Source organism: Malus domestica, chromosome 13 (assembly GCF_042453785.1).
Source record: "Malus domestica chromosome 13, GDT2T_hap1".
Taxonomy (NCBI): Eukaryota; Viridiplantae; Streptophyta; class Magnoliopsida; order Rosales; family Rosaceae; genus Malus; species Malus domestica.
Window position 1 is genome coordinate 17628775 of NC_091673.1, and position 15865 is coordinate 17644639.

The 15865-nt window shown below is 49.4% G+C and overlaps 3 protein-coding genes across 3 annotated transcripts; 1 reads left to right on the forward strand and 2 right to left on the reverse strand.

Moving 5' to 3' along the window:
* Positions 1–1580: 1580 nt before the first annotated feature.
* LOC139190831 (uncharacterized) lies at positions 1581–4963 on the forward strand. Its single transcript, XM_070811319.1, has 4 exons — positions 1581–2288; positions 2334–3141; positions 3218–3993; positions 4349–4963. The coding sequence occupies exons 1-4, from the start codon at positions 1581–1583 to the stop codon at positions 4961–4963; spliced, it is 2907 nt and encodes a 968-aa protein (XP_070667420.1).
* Positions 4964–6094: 1131 nt separating this feature from the next.
* LOC139190832 (uncharacterized) lies at positions 6095–8563 on the reverse strand. Its single transcript, XM_070811320.1, has 2 exons — positions 8050–8563; positions 6095–7452 (listed from the first exon to the last, which is right to left on the reverse strand). Exons 1-2 carry the CDS (start codon positions 8561–8563, stop codon positions 6095–6097), a joined length of 1872 nt encoding a protein of 623 aa, XP_070667421.1.
* A 4960-nt stretch (positions 8564–13523) lies between these two features.
* Positions 13524–15557, reverse strand: LOC103410793 (putative calcium-transporting ATPase 13, plasma membrane-type). The gene is made up of 2 exons (XM_070811321.1): positions 14342–15557; positions 13524–14290 (listed from the first exon to the last, which is right to left on the reverse strand). The coding sequence occupies exons 1-2, from the start codon at positions 15555–15557 to the stop codon at positions 13524–13526; spliced, it is 1983 nt and encodes a 660-aa protein (XP_070667422.1).
* Positions 15558–15865: the final 308 nt, after the last annotated feature.

Genomic DNA, 15865 nt, shown 5'->3' on the forward strand with positions numbered 1-15865 from the left:
CAGAAGCTTATCAAATGGCGAAGACCTTGTGTTGACCCTAGAAACTACAAAGCCTATGTGGCGTGTAGGCCGAGTAATTAATAAGCTAACTACGTCCTTCGGTGAATGCGGGGCGTGCCAACTCGTCGGCCGAGCTCGGCCGAGGAGTAAATTTGTTGATGTTGCGTTGGGTCGCGCTACTGACTTCTGCGTCTTGCGATTGCGGCCGAGAAAGGAACACGTCTCGGCCTCTTGGGCTCTCGAACCTGAAGACAAGGTTACTATTCTCACGAAGTTCAATATCAAATTCGGCCCTCAATGTGCCGAATGTAATAACTCGTAACACCTCACTTCGCCGAGAAGGCTGATGAGATGACCTCGACCAATAAGGATTCAGAAATCCTTCTCGACCGAGACTTGGATAGGTAATCGGTCGTTCTCACCGCAGTGCTGTTGATGCCAACGGAAGGTACTGCGAGACCGACTGATTCTACGGTGACAGAGCTATCTATGCCGACTTCAGATATCACCGGTTGCTTCCACAGTGCTGTTGATGCCAACGGAAGATGTGTCAGCGAAAAAAAGAAAAAGAAAAATCACAAGTTGTGAGAATTTGCGCAGGGCAATTTTGTATTGATTTGCAGGGGCTTCCTTAATGCACAACTTCCCCTATTTATAGCGCTGGTCCTCGAGCCCGAGTTACAATCCTATTCGGACTAGGTTTCCCTCTCTGATCAACATCACCTCGACCAATCCTATCTCCACTAGGACTACGAATCTAGTCCTTAACTGAGCCGGATTCGCTTTCTGGATTACTGATCCGTCGGGAGTCCCTATTGTACTAGGACTCGGCTTGCGTTCTGATTTAACCGACCTAGGCTTGGAAGCCCATGAGCTGAACGATCCATGGCCCTTTCGCCACACGGCCTCCCGGGCCGAGAGTGATCTTACCCTCGGCCCAAACTATTATTTTGGGCCCAAACATTGCCCCCTCGCTTCTGAGGTCCTCGGCCTGAATTCTTTGGCCGAGTTTCGGCCTTGAAGAAGCGAATCTACCACTTAGAACCCTAATGCCTGAGTTCCAAGGCGCATTTATTGAACATGATTGCACGATCTTGATCCTGCTAACCAAACTCGCCACGTGGCGTCCTTCAACACGGCCGACCCCAATGATGACGTCTAAGGCGTGCGGCTGCCTGAACCGTCAACTTAACCACTACCTCAATTCGCGAGCCACTACCTCAGTCCGTGAGTCCACCTGTCATCGTGCAAGCGTCGAAACGTCTTCCGCCATTAATTTCGCCGTCACACGCGATCGTGCGCCCCCAAAACCTGAAACCTTCGGTCTTCTCAACTGCATTTCCCAAATGTTCATCATGATCAACGATTCCTTCGGTCGATTTTGCCCTTTGTTTTGAATTTCGAACGATTGCTCTTCCCTCCACAACTCTATAAATACCGAAATTCTCTCATTTGCACTTTACGCTCTCAAAATTTTCTGAAATCTCTTGCCCTTCTTCTCCAGCACATTTCTTTTTCCAGGTCTTCGTCTTCAAATCCCCCAACCCAGAAAACCTTTTACGCCGTGCTTCCTTCCTATAATGGCGTCTTTCATCTCCAAGCTTTCTAGGGAATGTGAACAGCACCAGAAAATCCTTGATCGGAGCTCGATCAAAACCATAAGGTTTGAAAGTGACATGAGCACTGTCCACCAAATCTTGGGTCCTCTCTTCAAGGCTACAATACCGTCGACCATTACTGGCCTTCTCCAGGAGCACTGCCTAACACCCTTGTTCCAAGGGTTTGAATGGTCGAGATGGGATGCGGCGAAACCCCAAGGCTCCTGGCCCTCGACGACCACAACCTGGGCAGCCTGGGTCGTTCGAATGGAACGGCTCTTCGGCGAGCAATGGAGAGCCCTCGGCATTTACGACGTCATCCTTCTCTCGTCAATGGATGTCATTCTCGACAAGGAGCTTCTCCTAGCCGCCTTGTGCTTCTGGTGCTCGGCCACCAACACCCTGGTTCTTCCTCTTGGTCCCATCGGTCCCACCATCCTTGATGTCACCGCCATTCTGGGGACTTCGGCAACCGGGATCCCTATCGACGCGGCCCTCTCTGGGCACCCGTCGAATATTGATCTGAAGACGCTTTTCGATCGACGAGCCTTCGAGACTTTGAACCGTGACGGTCAAATCCCGTCGAAAGAAGACATTCAGAAGCTCCACAAGAACTTATTTAATTACAACACCTTCTATCTTCACTTCGCCGGCCGAGGAGAAGAGGACCTGCGAGAGGGAGAGCATGAAGTCTTCCTCTTCTATTGGTACAACAAATACATTTGTTGTACCAAGTCGAACAAGTGTTTGGTCGAGAACATGCCGGTAGCCGAAGCCCTGGCTAGTGGTCACGTCCTGGCACTGAGTTCCAACATTCTCGCCCATCTCTTCCGTTGCCTGGCCGAGGCGACCCTCCACAAGGTCGACCCACACCAGAATGGTCCCATCTGGGTCTTCCAGCTCTGGTTACAAGTGTACTTCGCCTCCCTTCGGCCGGCCATAGCTGACTTCTCGCCAACGGAGGCTCTTGGACCTCAGCTGGCCTCCCGACCGACACCTCCTCACCAAGCCGAAGAGGTATTTCGGTACCTCTTCGCTCTTGATGATCTCTCCAACGACGAATTCTTGATATGTCGTCGTCGGGACTATCCTTCCTCCATCAGACTGCCTACCTCTGTGTGGGGCGCGGAGGAGGATGCCGAGCTTCGTCAGACTTGGGGGTCGTTTGTGCTCGCTCGCGACCTTCCTCTCGGCTGCGATGGGAAACGGTCTGGTTGGGAAGTGTACCATCCGAACTTCCTTGCCCGACAGCTCGGCTATCTTCAGGGCTGCCCTGTTCCCCTTCTCTCCTCCCGAACAGTCCTAAGCCGTGGACGTGAACCTCGTTCCTCGGAGAAGGAATGTAAAACTGCAGCGAGGGAGTTCCAAGAGTACTGCCAAAAATTCCGCCTTCGACCGGCCACCCCAGAAACCCTTTGTACCGACACCTTCGGTGAATGGTGGGAAAATTACACCCAGGAGTTCTTTGGTGCTCCGGTCGAAGAGGTGCTGAACAAACTCTTCGGTGACCGACCTAAGAAGGCATCGGCCCCCCAATCTCAAGGTAATTGTTCATTTCTCCTATTTTCTTTCAACTCTGCATACTGATCTGCCTTGCTGAATTGCTTTTATCTTCTCAGGTAGTCGGCCTTCAAGAAAAGCGGATGCAGTTGCCGCTGCTATGTCCGAGAAAAAATCGGTCGTGGCCAAGAAGGACAAAACTGCTGGTCGGGCTGTGCTGATCAAACGGCTTCGCCCAGAGGCCGAGCCAGCTGTCGAGTCTCCCCCGCCTGCCAAGCGGGTAAAAAAACTGGCGAAGAAAGGTGCACGAGAGATCCACGTCATCTCCAGTCATACTACGGGGACGACGACTCCCAATGTTTCCCCTTCTCCCGCCGCCGACCATTCCTTGGTCGAGAAACCCCCAGCTTCGGTCGCAGAGATAGTTCAAGTGCGGCCTGTCTCTGGGGCCGGCACACCAGTCGTGCCTCCCTCCGTCGAGGAGGCACCTGTCCCACAGAAGGCGGTTTCTGCGACCGAGGGCACCTCCCCCAAAAATCCAAAGCCCTTGGTCTTTGTTCTGGAAGAGAGTGAGGGGAGCGACGAGGTCCCGCTAGCACATCGTCCTCATACTCGCCGACAACCTCCTCCAGTGTCCGAGATGGCGGTTCAAGCCGGCCCCTCCACGGCCGATCGTGGCAAGCGTCCGGTCGAGGAACCAACGGCGGTGTCCGAACCCCTTGCTCCTTCTCAGGACCAGGGTGTTCCTTCCTCAGAAGCAGCTGTCCCGGTCGGCCCCTCCACAGCCGACCGTGGCAAACGACCAGTCGGAGAACCCGAGGCAACGGCGGAATCGCCCGTTCATCCTCAAGACCAGGGCTTCCACATTCCTCCGCAGGAGGCCACTTCGGCCTTCGTAAGTATCTTCCACCGTTTTTCCTTGATTGCTTTTCCGCTTTAGAATTCTAAACGAGGAAAATACTAAATGTCAGGTGCCTGTATATTCTTTTCACCGATAATTCTACGCGCCGAAGGGCGTTATCTATATTTCTTGGCCGCCTCAGTGGCCATCAAATGTAGATAACCTCCATCGGCCGCGTGAACTAAGAAGCAATCTGAGACACTGGGCTCGGCCATTGAGTTCTTTAGGTTTGAGCAACGATCCTGGGGACATAGCCGAGGTCTCCTCTCGGCAGGTTAAAAAAAAAACGAAACCTTCTTGCTATTCTTGTCCTGACTTCCTTTAAGCCTAAACTGATTTGTATGTACAGGCTTCGTGGGAGGTCGAATTCAAAGCCCTCCTCTCCAGCACAATTGCCGAGTCCGGCCCTTCGGCTGCTCCGACTGAGGCTGCCGATCCAACCGCTCTAACCCAGCTGCGAGAAGTTCTGTCGCTTTCAGCGCCGCAAGTACTCGAGCGCAACGGTCTTGATCTGCTTGGCGTGTGTCTGAACGATCTTGGGGCCGACGGTCACCTGAGCGGAAATGCCATCGTTCGGGCATCGTCTGCCTTGGAGCGGGTTCGGGAGACATTTAGTGTCTTCCAGACCGCTCTAAAGGCCGAACAGGACCTGCAAGCTGCCACGGCCGTTCAAGACACTCTCCGTCCGAAAATCGACGCTCTAAGGGCAAAAGGAGAAGTATTAGCCGAGCTCGACCGTCAGATGGCCGAACTAGCAAAACGTCGGTCGGCCATCGCGTCCGAGCTTGCTAGAGACTTCGAGTCGGGCGGAAAAGATCGCCTAACTGAGTACGCGGCGACAACGAAGCGGGTCGAGCGGTTGAAGCTGGACAAGAAGAATCGGCAAACTGAAGTTATCATGGCCGAGGTGCGGTGGTTGGAATTGAAGGCCCTTCTCGGCACCCTCTTACCTTCTTCCCCTTGAATGTACTTAGTTTTAACCTGACTGACTTACTTAGCTTGTACATGCTCATCAATCTTAATGGGATGGTTTTGTTTATTCTCGCATTTCCCACGTTACCGGGTAGTACTTTTTCAAAAACTTCCCGTTGATTGGTAATTTGTGAACTGAACCGGTCCGGTCTTGAAGATGATACGCCCCTTTTCCGTATACCTCATGTACAACGAACGGTCCTTCCCAATTTGGCGACCACTTGCCGAACCTAGGGTCTTTTAGTCCTACGGGTAACACCGTTTGCCAAACCAATTCGCCTTCACTGAATGTTTTCCGTCGCACCTTTTGATTGTATGCTCGTTCGGCAATCCGTTTCTGTGCCACCAGTAAGTTATAAGCGTCAAGTCGCACTTCTTCCAAATCTTCTAATTCTTGTCTCATGGACTGATTGTATTCGGCGCTAAACAAACTACTTTGTTCAATTAATCGCAACGAATTTATACTTAACTCGACTGGTAACATTGCATCGTGTCCGTAGGTTAATGCATACGGTGTTGTCGCAGTCGCCGACCGGGGCGACGTGCGGTATGCCCATAATGCCTCGTTCAACTTCAAATGCCACATGTCAGGCCTTTCTTTTATTATTTTTTCGAGGATGCCGATCAACACCTTATTACTTGCCTCGGCCTGCCCATTCGCCTGTGGGTAATACGGTGTGGACTGTTCCAGCCTAATTTTCAAATTTTCCGTGTACTCCTTAAACCTTTCGGCTGTGAAGATTGTTCCATTATCGGTTATAATCGTTTCTGGTACGCCAAATCGGGTCACGATGTGTTCCTCCACGAAGTCGCAAACCTCTTTAGATGTTAACTCGGCATATGATTTTGCCTCGACCCACTTAGTAAAGTAATCAGTTGCGACTATTATCCATGCATGCTTAGCAGCCCCAGAAGAGGGCGTGATTTTGCCAATCACGTCCATGGCCCATCCTCTAAACGGCCATGGCTTAATGACCGAATGCAGTGATTCGGCCGGGACCCTTTGTATAGGCCCGTGAATTTGGCACTGTACGCATCCTCGTGCAAACTCGATACAATCCTTTAGTATTCTCGGCCAAAAATAGCCGTGCCGCCGAAGTAACCATCGCATTTTTCGTCCGGATTAATGGGCTCTGCATACCCCTTCGTGGACTTCTGTAATCGCCCGAGCACTCTCTTGGGGGCCGAGGCATAGTAGTAACAAACCATCTTCGCCTTTTCGGTATAACTCGTTTTGATACGTGACATAGTTTGTGGCGTGAACTCGTGTTCTGCGACTATGTTTTCCACTAGGACCATCAAGGTACTGCATAATGGGTGCTCTCCAATCATCTGGTATTACATCGGTCGTGCAGATCTCTACGGAGTCCTGCCGATCCAACAACGAAGGTAAGGACATAACCCTGGTGCGTATCACGTCGTCGCGTCGGAGGATTTGCTGGTTAACCAAGGCCGGGTATAACTGTTGTAACACTGGTATCTCTCGGCCTAGTTTGCCCCCCAGGGGTTGTGCGCCGGAGGCAATTTGAGCCAATTCATCTGCGTCGGTATTATGACACCGGGAAATATGTTTAAATGTGATACCGGCGAAGGATTCGGCCAGATAGCTGGCGACCATATTGTAAGGTGCCAGGGTACAACTCATGCAACGAAAAGATCCATTAAGTTGGTTAATCACAAGCTCAGAGTCGCCGAGGACGAGGGCACAGGTGGCCCGCAAGTCATGAAGGAGGCCAAGACCGATGATTAAGGCTTCATATTCGGCCTGATTATTGGTGCAGTCAAAATCCAACTTAAGCGAAAAATACCAACGATTGTGATGAGGAGATTGAATGACAACTCCAACGCCGGCCGCGGATGAAGTACTGGACCCGTCAAAATACATCGTCCAATAGTTGTCGCGTGTGTCAACCATGCCGATTTCGACATCGGTGTCCCCAAAACCATAGGGGGAAGGATGGTGAGCCAGGAAATCGGCCAATGCTTGGCCTTTGACAGCTTTCTGAGGCACGTATTGCAGGCTAAACTCGGACAACGCCATCGTCCACTTCCCAATTCTCCCTTTTACGATCGGCCGGGTAAGCATGTACCGGATGACGTCGGTCTGGGCAATGACTTGTGTGACCGACGGAAGCATGTAATGCCGGAGTTTGGAGGCGGCGAAGAACACGGCAAGACAGAGCTTCTCCACGGTGGAATAATTGATCTCCGGTGGATTAAGATTTCGACTGAGGTAAAAAATAGCCTGCTCTCGCCCGGCATCATTGTCTTGGGCAAGGAGGCAGCCGATGGACTCTTCAGCCGCCGAAATATATAGTTTGAGGGGTTTACCGCGCCGAGGTGGAACAAGAACAGGCGGCGTTGTGAGGGAGACTTTGATCTGTGTAAACGCCGCCTGATGCTCGGTCGTCCACGCAAATGTATCCGAGTCCTTAAGTTTCAAAAACGTGGAAAACGCTTTCATTTTTCCTGCCGAGTTAGCTATAAATCGGCAGAGAAAATTTATCTTGCCGAGTAAGGACTGCAGTTGTTTCTTCGTAGTCGGTGGTGGAGCACTGATGATTGCACGTGCTTTATTTTCGTCCACTTCAATCCCACGGTGATGTACCAGGAAACCGAGAAAATTACCGGCCGACACACCGAATGCACATTTGGCAGGATTCATTTTGAGATTGTGTTGACGCATACGAAGGAAAGCCTGTCGGAGATCATCCACATGAGTTCGCCGTTGTTTGGATTTAATCACAACATCGTCAATATAGACTTCGACGGTAGTTCCAATTAAGTCATGAAATATGGTGTTCATCGCCCGTTGGTATGTGGCGCCGGCATTTTTGAGGCCGAATGGCATAACAACCCATTCGTAAGTGCCGAGTGCCCCCGGGCAGCGGAAAGCAGTTTTGTGCACATCGGCTTCAGCAATGAAAATTTGGTTGTACCCGGCGTGTCCATCCATAAAGGATAAGATCGCATGATTCGCCGCGGCATCGATTAATAGATCTGAAATCGGCATTGTGTACTCATCTTTGGGAGTTGCCAGATTCAGATTCCTGAAATCGATGCAGATGCGCAGTGCACCATTCTTCTTTAAGACAAGAACGATATTCGCCAACCATTCCACATATCGAGCTGTCCGAATGAACCCGGCTTTCAAAAGTCGAACCAGTTCATCCTTGATGCCGAGTTGTACTTCGGTCGAGAATCGACGAGGTGGTTGCCGGAAAGCTTTACATCCGGGCTTAATATGTAATTCATGTTTGACAAGAGTGCGATCCAAGCCGGGCATTTCATGGTAGCTCCAAGCAAAACAATCTTTGAACTCTGTAAGCAAGGCACGAAGTTCGTCCTTCATTTGTTGGGGAAGTAACGCACTAATAAACAAAGGCTGTGGATCATCGGCCGTCCCAACATTAATCTCTTCCAAGGGGTCCTTAACTTGGGGCCGATGATCTTCGAGTTCGGCCGGGGCGGCTCTAATTTTATCAAGAGACAAGACAGGACCATTATCTCCTTCAGCAAGGAACTCAACGAGATTAACGCCCGAATTTGGTTGTTTAGATATAGTATACCAATGGGCCAGCAGTCGTTCCATAGTAGATGAAACCGCGGCCCTACGTGTTTCCCGATCGGTGTCAAACATCAGCTTCGGGGAGGAAATTGGCTAATCCGAGTCTCGCTGAATCCTGCTGAACAGTCTCGGCACCAACCTCGATAGCTTTCTGAACCGAAATCCGAGTCGGCCGTCCTTCTTCATTGAAGCCTTGCAATGTAATGTAGCCGACGTGGTCATCATAATACCGTGCTTGGATCATGTTAGCTTCGAAGGGCTGGCTATCGGTCGGGTGAACAGTGACTGAGTTGCCGTCCCAAAATACAAGCACTTGATACAATGATGAAGGAATACAGCTGGTTTGATGAATCCAGTCTCGACCGAGCAGTGCATTCTACTCGGTTTTGGAATCAACCACGAAAAAGGCGGTCATGTGAGTGCGACCAGCGATGTTTACAGTTAACGGAAGTACACCTTTGGTTTGGGATTTGTCGCCGACGAAACTACTCATTGTGATCCCTGACGGAATAAGTTCGTCATTCGAGCGACGTAAGGCTTTCATGATGCTTAGAGGCATGATATTGACGGTGGCTCCACAGTCGACGAAAACTTTAGAAACTGGATACCCCTCGATATGGGCCGTCACATACAAAGGCTTTAAATGGCGAAGTTTGGCCGATGATGAACGAGGAAACAATTCGGCCAAAGCCGCCTTTAGACTGTCATCTTTTGTCGTTGACTCAACTTCAGCAATAGATACAAAATCAATATGGCCGGCTTCTTCGGCGACTACGTCACCATCGAGGAAGTTCGGTTGGGTCGTGCTTGATTGAAAATCAGCGGGTAACACATGGACCATACTGATTTCCATGTTATCCAGGACTGACGGGCCCATCGGGTTAGGACCCTCCTCACTAGCTTCATCTCTTGTCGGGTCGGCAACCGCGGACTATGCTGTCAAGGTTGGACAACGAGCCTTTTCTGTTCCTTCTTCAATGGTTTGATCCTGTGGTGCTGCTTCGGCAACTTGTTGGTTCTGCGTACCTACCCCATGTGAGGTTGAGATCGACAGTGTGCTTGGGGTCAGGACCTGCTTCTGGTAGTGTAGCCGGGCATCCCTAGTGTCGAGATAAGCATCCAGACGTGCAACACGTGCTATTTCATCGGTCGTAAGGCCGAAGAGCGAAACAGCCGAGAATACTTCGAAGTGATATCGTAAATACTAAAGGTCCTCTATTGAAAAAGGAAGGTCGGCTGCATCAATGTCAGTGTATGGGTCCACTTCAAATCCAAGGACACGAGCTTCGCGTATGTGCTGGAACCTTGCTTTCAATCCTGGGTCCGAGGTTTTCTGGATGATTCGCTCGGCATCAGGACAAGTCAGGACTAGATCAATGGTGTCCTGGCATGCCTTCGGCAAGCCATACAGATTATTGGCCGAATGCTTCTTATGGAATTCTCGCATGTACTCCAAAGCCTCCCCAAGGAACGGGGGGTGCAAATTCCGTCGGATCTTGATCAAAGGTCCTTGTATAGCCGGCGGGGCTAATTTGCTTTCGACCTCTTGCCTGAAATGTTCAAGGCGCGCCTTCATCTCCCCTGGTCGAAGAAGAAGTTTGATCCGTTTATCGGCCTCTTCAAACGTGGTTTCGACATCTTGGTCGACCAGTCGTCTCCCTTGAGCCAATTCTGTCATAATGGCTGGAGGTGGTCGTTCCTCATCAGTAGCAATTGTGTCCTTCGGCCGCCATTTAGGGACCGAAGCTTCTTGGGCTGCTCGTCGGCGGGCCATGCAATCTATCCTTTGATGTCGGCGTTTCTGGGATTTGGACAACGCGGTGTAGATGCCTTTCGAAGAATGATATGTATACCAACGTTGATCTCTGGGCTCATGAGGTTTGAAGGTTTTTTGGCTCCGCGATGATTCTGAACTGCTAGAATTACGTTTATAGTAATCATCGTCATAGAATGAAACATCAAAATCGAGGCGCCGCCTGACCGGGGGTGTTTCTTCCATTCGTACTTTAGGACCGAGCCTATCAAAAACCCCTTGGTGTTGGCCTACTTCGGCAACCTTCTGCTGGATTGCGGCCGCAAGTCGTTCCGCTATAAGCGAAGAGAGCTTCTCCTCTGGCTCACTACCGACCTTGGCTCTGCATTGGCTGCACAAAACCGCTATCCCACTATCTTCATCGGTGGTATAATCTATCATAGGTTTGACAATAGCGGGTCCCGTTAAAGCTGTAGGTGGTTTGTTTGAACAAAAATCGGCCATGAAACGTGGCCGAGAATTCTGATTTCGAAAGCGTTGCGCCGCAACATCTTCGACCTTCCCTTTCCCTTTGTCTTTAGGTAGGCGTGCATCAACCATATTTACTATTGCCGTGGGGAACGGGTCAGTATCAACACTCATCTTCTTTTCTGGAAATTTCAGTTTGCCATTATCAATCCAGCTTTGGACGTTGTCTCGAAACACGACACAATTGTTTGTCGTATGTTTGCTGGAATTATGGTATTTACAATATACCTTTCCTTTAAGCTCTTCGGCCTTGGGAATGTTGTGACCAGGCCGAAGCTTGATGATTCTTGCTGATAACAGTTGGTCAAAAATTGCGTCAGCCTTTGTAATATCAAAAGTATAAACTTTTGACGGTTTCAACGTTCCCTCCGTGGCCGAACGGCTTTTGACTTCCCTAGAGTCGACTTGAGTCAATGCCTTGCAGACGCATGGCTTATCTATCACTATCTCAGCTGCATCCACACTAACGCATTCATCCTCGGTTGATGCATAATTGACAGTAGGATTCTTGTAAATCGTCCCCCGAGTTGGAACTTTCGAAATCTTTTCCTCGCGGAGCAAGTAATCATACTGCTCGACATGCTGGGCTAATTCGTACATATCCCGAAAGTTTGCCCCCAAGAATTTCTTTTTGTATTCGACGTCGAGGCCGTTCAAAGCAAGCCTGACAAATTCGACTTCGGGTAAAGGCACTCGGCACCAATTCCTAGCTGATTTGAACCTGGTAAGATAATCCATTGGTGACTCATCAGATGCTTGAGCCATCCGTGTTAATGAAGAAACTGACATCTCCATCCCTGGCCGATAAAACTGCTCGTGGAATTTCTCGACCAACTCCTCCCAGTTTTGGACGGAATTAGGAGGGAGATTGATATACCAGGCAAATGCTGATCCGGTCAATGAGAAATTGAACAGCCGTAACTTATGGAAATCACTATTAACATCCCCACATTGCGCGGTGAAACGAGCCACATGCTCCAACAAAGACAGGGATGATTCACCGGCAAAAAGGCTGAAATCTGGGATTTTGAAACCCTTCGGGTATCCGAACGTTTCCACGTAAGATGGGTACGGATGAATAAACTTAGGAAACTTCGGCCCTTTCTTCATGGCCGAGTCGATCATCCGCTGAACTTCGGTAATATCGACAGGTGTTGCCTCGACTCTCTGGTCGGTTCCGTCTGACCTACTATTCGACCCTCCTCCTTTTTCCAAGTTAATTGGTTTGAGCCGAGCAGGAATAGGCTCGGCCGGCATAACTGGTAACGGATTGTTTCCTGGTGGTAAGTGCTGGAGAAGATCGAAAGGCCTGCTTTCACTGACTTTACTAACCAGCATTTCGAGCAATCTGGTTTGTCGCTCATTGGAACTGAGTATCACGTCATGCAGCTTGTCAATGCCTCGACTAAACGTCTGCTCGACTGACCGGGACTGCTCGTCTAGTCGCTTTCGAAGAAACGACCTTGTCGGTGGGTCAGATCCTTCACCCCCATCCTCGTCGCACTCCTCTACTATCCCTTCAGTGAGAACACAGGTGTTTCTGTTAGGGATTTCTAGACCGCGGAGCTGACCGCCGAGATTAACTTCTCTCTCTCGGCGGGTCGCGCCTGTGGACTCAGGTGTCACGGTGCTAAGGGGATTCTGCGCCTGTGGCACACTTTGTCCCGTGCTTTGATTCGGCAAATCGGCTGTCGACTTTCCCATAGTTGTTTTCTTTTTTACCGATCGTGTTTCAATTGGCATGAACTTCGTAGTTTAGCACTGGGTCCCACTGGGCGTGCCAAAATGTTGACCCTAGAAACTACAAAGCCTACGTGGCGCGCAGGCCGAGTAATTAATAAGCTAACTACGTCCTTCGGTGAATGCGGGGCGTGCCAACTCGTCGGCCGAGCTCGGCCGAGGAGTAAATTTGTTGATGTTGCGTTGGGTCGCGCTACTGACTTCTGCGTCTTGCGATTGCGGCCGAGAAAGGAACACGTCTCGGCCTCTTGGGCTCTCGAACCTGAAGACAAGGTTACTATTCTCACGAAGTTCAATATCAAATTCGGCCCTCAATGTGCCGAATGTAATAACTCGTAACACCTCACTTCGCCGAGAAGGCTGATGAGATGACCTCGACCAATAAGGATTCAGAAATCCTTCTCGACCGAGACTTGGATAGGTAATCGGTCGTTCTCACCGCAGTGCTGTTGATGCCAACGGAAGGTACTGCGAGACCGACTGATTCTACGGTGACAGAGCTATCTATGCCGACTTCAGATATCACCGGTTGCTTCCACAGTGCTGTTGATGCCAACGGAAGATGTGTCAGCGAAAAAAAGAAAAAGAAAAATCACAAGTTGTGAGAATTTGCGCAGGGCAATTTTGTATTGATTTGCAGGGGCTTCCTTAATGCACAACTTCCCCTATTTATAGCGCTGGTCCTCGAGCCCGAGTTACAATCCTATTCGGACTAGGTTTCCCTCTCTGGATCAACATCACCTCGACCAATCCTATCTCCACTAGGACTACGAATCTAGTCCTTAACTGAGCCGGATTCGCTTTCTGGATTACTGATCCGTCGGGAGTCCCTATTGTACTAGGACTCGGCTTGCGTTCTGATTTAACCGACCTAGGCTTGGAAGCCCATGAGCTGAACGATCCATGGCCCTTTCGCCACACGGCCTCCCGGGCCGAGAGTGATCTTACCCTCGACCCAAACTATTATTTTGGGCCCAAACACCTTGCCATCACGTGAATTCCATCAACTTTCTGCATTCTTTGCTCCAATGTGTAGTTGCGAAATTCTACGCCTTCTACCACTACTTCCTTGGCTTCCTGGTCAGGCCGCAGTATCCCGCACTCGCTAGCTATTGCTTTAGCGGTGAAAACATTGTCACCAGTGATCATTTTCACCTGCACCCCAGCTAACTGGCAAGCTTCTACTGCTTCCCTCACTCCTGGCCAACATGGATCCTTTAGACCTACCAATCCTAAGAGGATCAAGCTACTTTCTTCGAGCTTTTCGTCTAAGAGGATCGAGCTACTTTCTTCAAGCTTTTCATACTTCTTTTCGTCATTAATGTGCTTATCCCGAACTTGTTTGTGTGCAAAAGCAATGCATCGGAGACTGCTTGCTGCCATGCCTTGAATAATCTCCTCAAACTTCAACCTTTCATCATCATTCAGATTTTTCATGACACCAGACGCATCGTAGTAACTCGAGCATATTTCTAGTATCATTTCTGCGGCTCCTTTCCAATGCACATGGGTAGTATTGTTCACCTTCCTTCTCATCAAAACCCCACTTCGTTTCTTATGGGAATTGAAGACTTCAACATGTTGAATGACACATTGCTTCTTCAATTCCTCCATGTCCATCTGCAGCTCCAGAGTAGCCCATGAAAGAATGGCTTTTTCAGTAGGACTGCCCGAAAACTCAAATCCCGATCCTGAACTAGGCCTATAAACACTACCAGTTGTGTTAAACGCTACTCATTCTCGAATTAAATCGAGAAGATAATGAGAAATTGATGAATAACCAACATCATCTTCCACAGATTCCTGTCCAAGCCAAAACTTTGTAACCTTCATCTCATTGAGTGTCAATGTGCCCGTCTTGTCTGTACAAATCACGGTGGCACGTCCCATAGTTTCGCAAGCAGAGAGCCTCTTTACCAATGCTTGGTCCGCCATCATCTTCTTCATCGAATAAGCGAGAGTCAAAGTGACAGCCAACGGGAAGCCTTCAGGAATTGCAATCACAACAACAATAACTGCAACTGCGACCATGTCCACCACAGCATTCATCGTATCTCCAATCTTCGTCTTGCTGCCCTCAAACTTACCAAATTCACTCTTGTTCTTCGTGTTGCCTGTGAAGTAACGCGCTAGCAAGACCACGAAAACTATGAATGCAACACCCAAGCCAATCTTTGCCATCAGCGGGGTTAGTTTACTTAGCCGCGCTTGTAATGGCGTCTGCTGATCACTGGTGTCACGGCTGATCAAGCTCATCATTTCGCCCCACGTCGAGTTCATGCCGACTGAAGCCACAAGAAATTCACCATGTCCATCGACCACCTTGGTTCCTGAAAACAAGAACGGATTCTGGCCGCCATTAACTTCCACATGCTCACTCTCCCCCGTCATGCTTGATTCGTCCACGCGCAAAGAATGTCCACGCAAGAACAATCCATCAGCAGGAACTTGATCTCCAATCTTCAAGAACACAACATCTCCAACAACAATATCAAAGTTTGAAATCTTTCGCCGCCTCCCGCCTCTCACAATATCAATTGGAATGTCCTCACTTGCTTTGGACAACTTCCGGAACTGCTTGCTCTGCATGTAGTCACTAAAGGCGGATATAGCCACGATAAGAAAAACCGCGACAGAGATGCTTCCCCCGTCATACCATCCATTTTTTAGTCCATGCTGCTTTATGCCGAATCCAAGTGAGAGCGCGGCGCAACCTAAGAGGATGACAATGGTAAGATCCTTAGAAGCTTGCCATAAAAAATGGAAGAGGCTTTTTGAAGGTGGCTTCTTGTAAGTGTTTGAACCAAATACTTCCAGCCGGCGAGCAATATTGTCACCATCATCATCGATGCCACGCTCAGTGTCGGTTTGAAGAGCCGATACAACGTCATCGATGCCTTCGAGCTCTTGAAGAAGGTGTAGGTTTTTCTCCTTGATGAGTTGAGTGAGGCATTTGTTATCAATTTTGAAGTCATTGTTGAGGTGACAAAGTTCCATTGGAAGCTAAAGGCAAAGTATAATTGGTTGTGACAGAATCAACTATTGAGAGTGTTATATACAGGGTGGTTTGGGAGTGAGGTGCTTAAAAAAAACATCCATGAAAAAAAGCTGTAAGGATTTTAGGTGTTTGGTAAACTGAAAAAAAAAATAGCTTATTTTGGAAGCTTGCTGTGAGAATAAGCTGAAATCAAAGGAAAAAGCTGAAGCTGCTTGCAGCTTTGGAAAACTGGCTTTTTTTCAAAGCACACGGAGCTACAGTGCTCCTTTAATGAAAAGATCAATTATCAGACTGCTTTTTTTTCCAA

Excerpts from the sequence above, each read along its gene's own strand:
- LOC139190831 (XM_070811319.1), top strand. The coding sequence starts at position 1,581 with ATGGCGTCTTTCATCTCCAAGCTTTCTAGGGAATGTGAACAGCACCAG. Across the intron at positions 3,142-3,217 it reads ATCGGCCCCCCAATCTCAAG|GTAGTCGGCCTTCAAGAAAA; the intron begins GTAATTGTTCAT and ends TTATCTTCTCAG. Across the intron at positions 3,994-4,348 it reads AGGAGGCCACTTCGGCCTTC|GCTTCGTGGGAGGTCGAATT; the intron begins GTAAGTATCTTC and ends TTGTATGTACAG.
- LOC139190832 (XM_070811320.1), bottom strand. The coding sequence starts at position 8,563 with ATGGAACGACTGCTGGCCCATTGGTATACTATATCTAAACAACCAAAT. Across the intron at positions 7,453-8,049 it reads TCTTGTCTTAAAGAAGAATG|CTAACTCGGCAGGAAAAATG; the intron begins GTGCACTGCGCA and ends GCCGATTTATAG.
- LOC103410793 (XM_070811321.1), bottom strand. The coding sequence starts at position 15,557 with ATGGAACTTTGTCACCTCAACAATGACTTCAAAATTGATAACAAATGC. Across the intron at positions 14,291-14,341 it reads ATCTGTGGAAGATGATGTTG|CGTTTAACACAACTGGTAGT; the intron begins GTTATTCATCAA and ends GAGAATGAGTAG.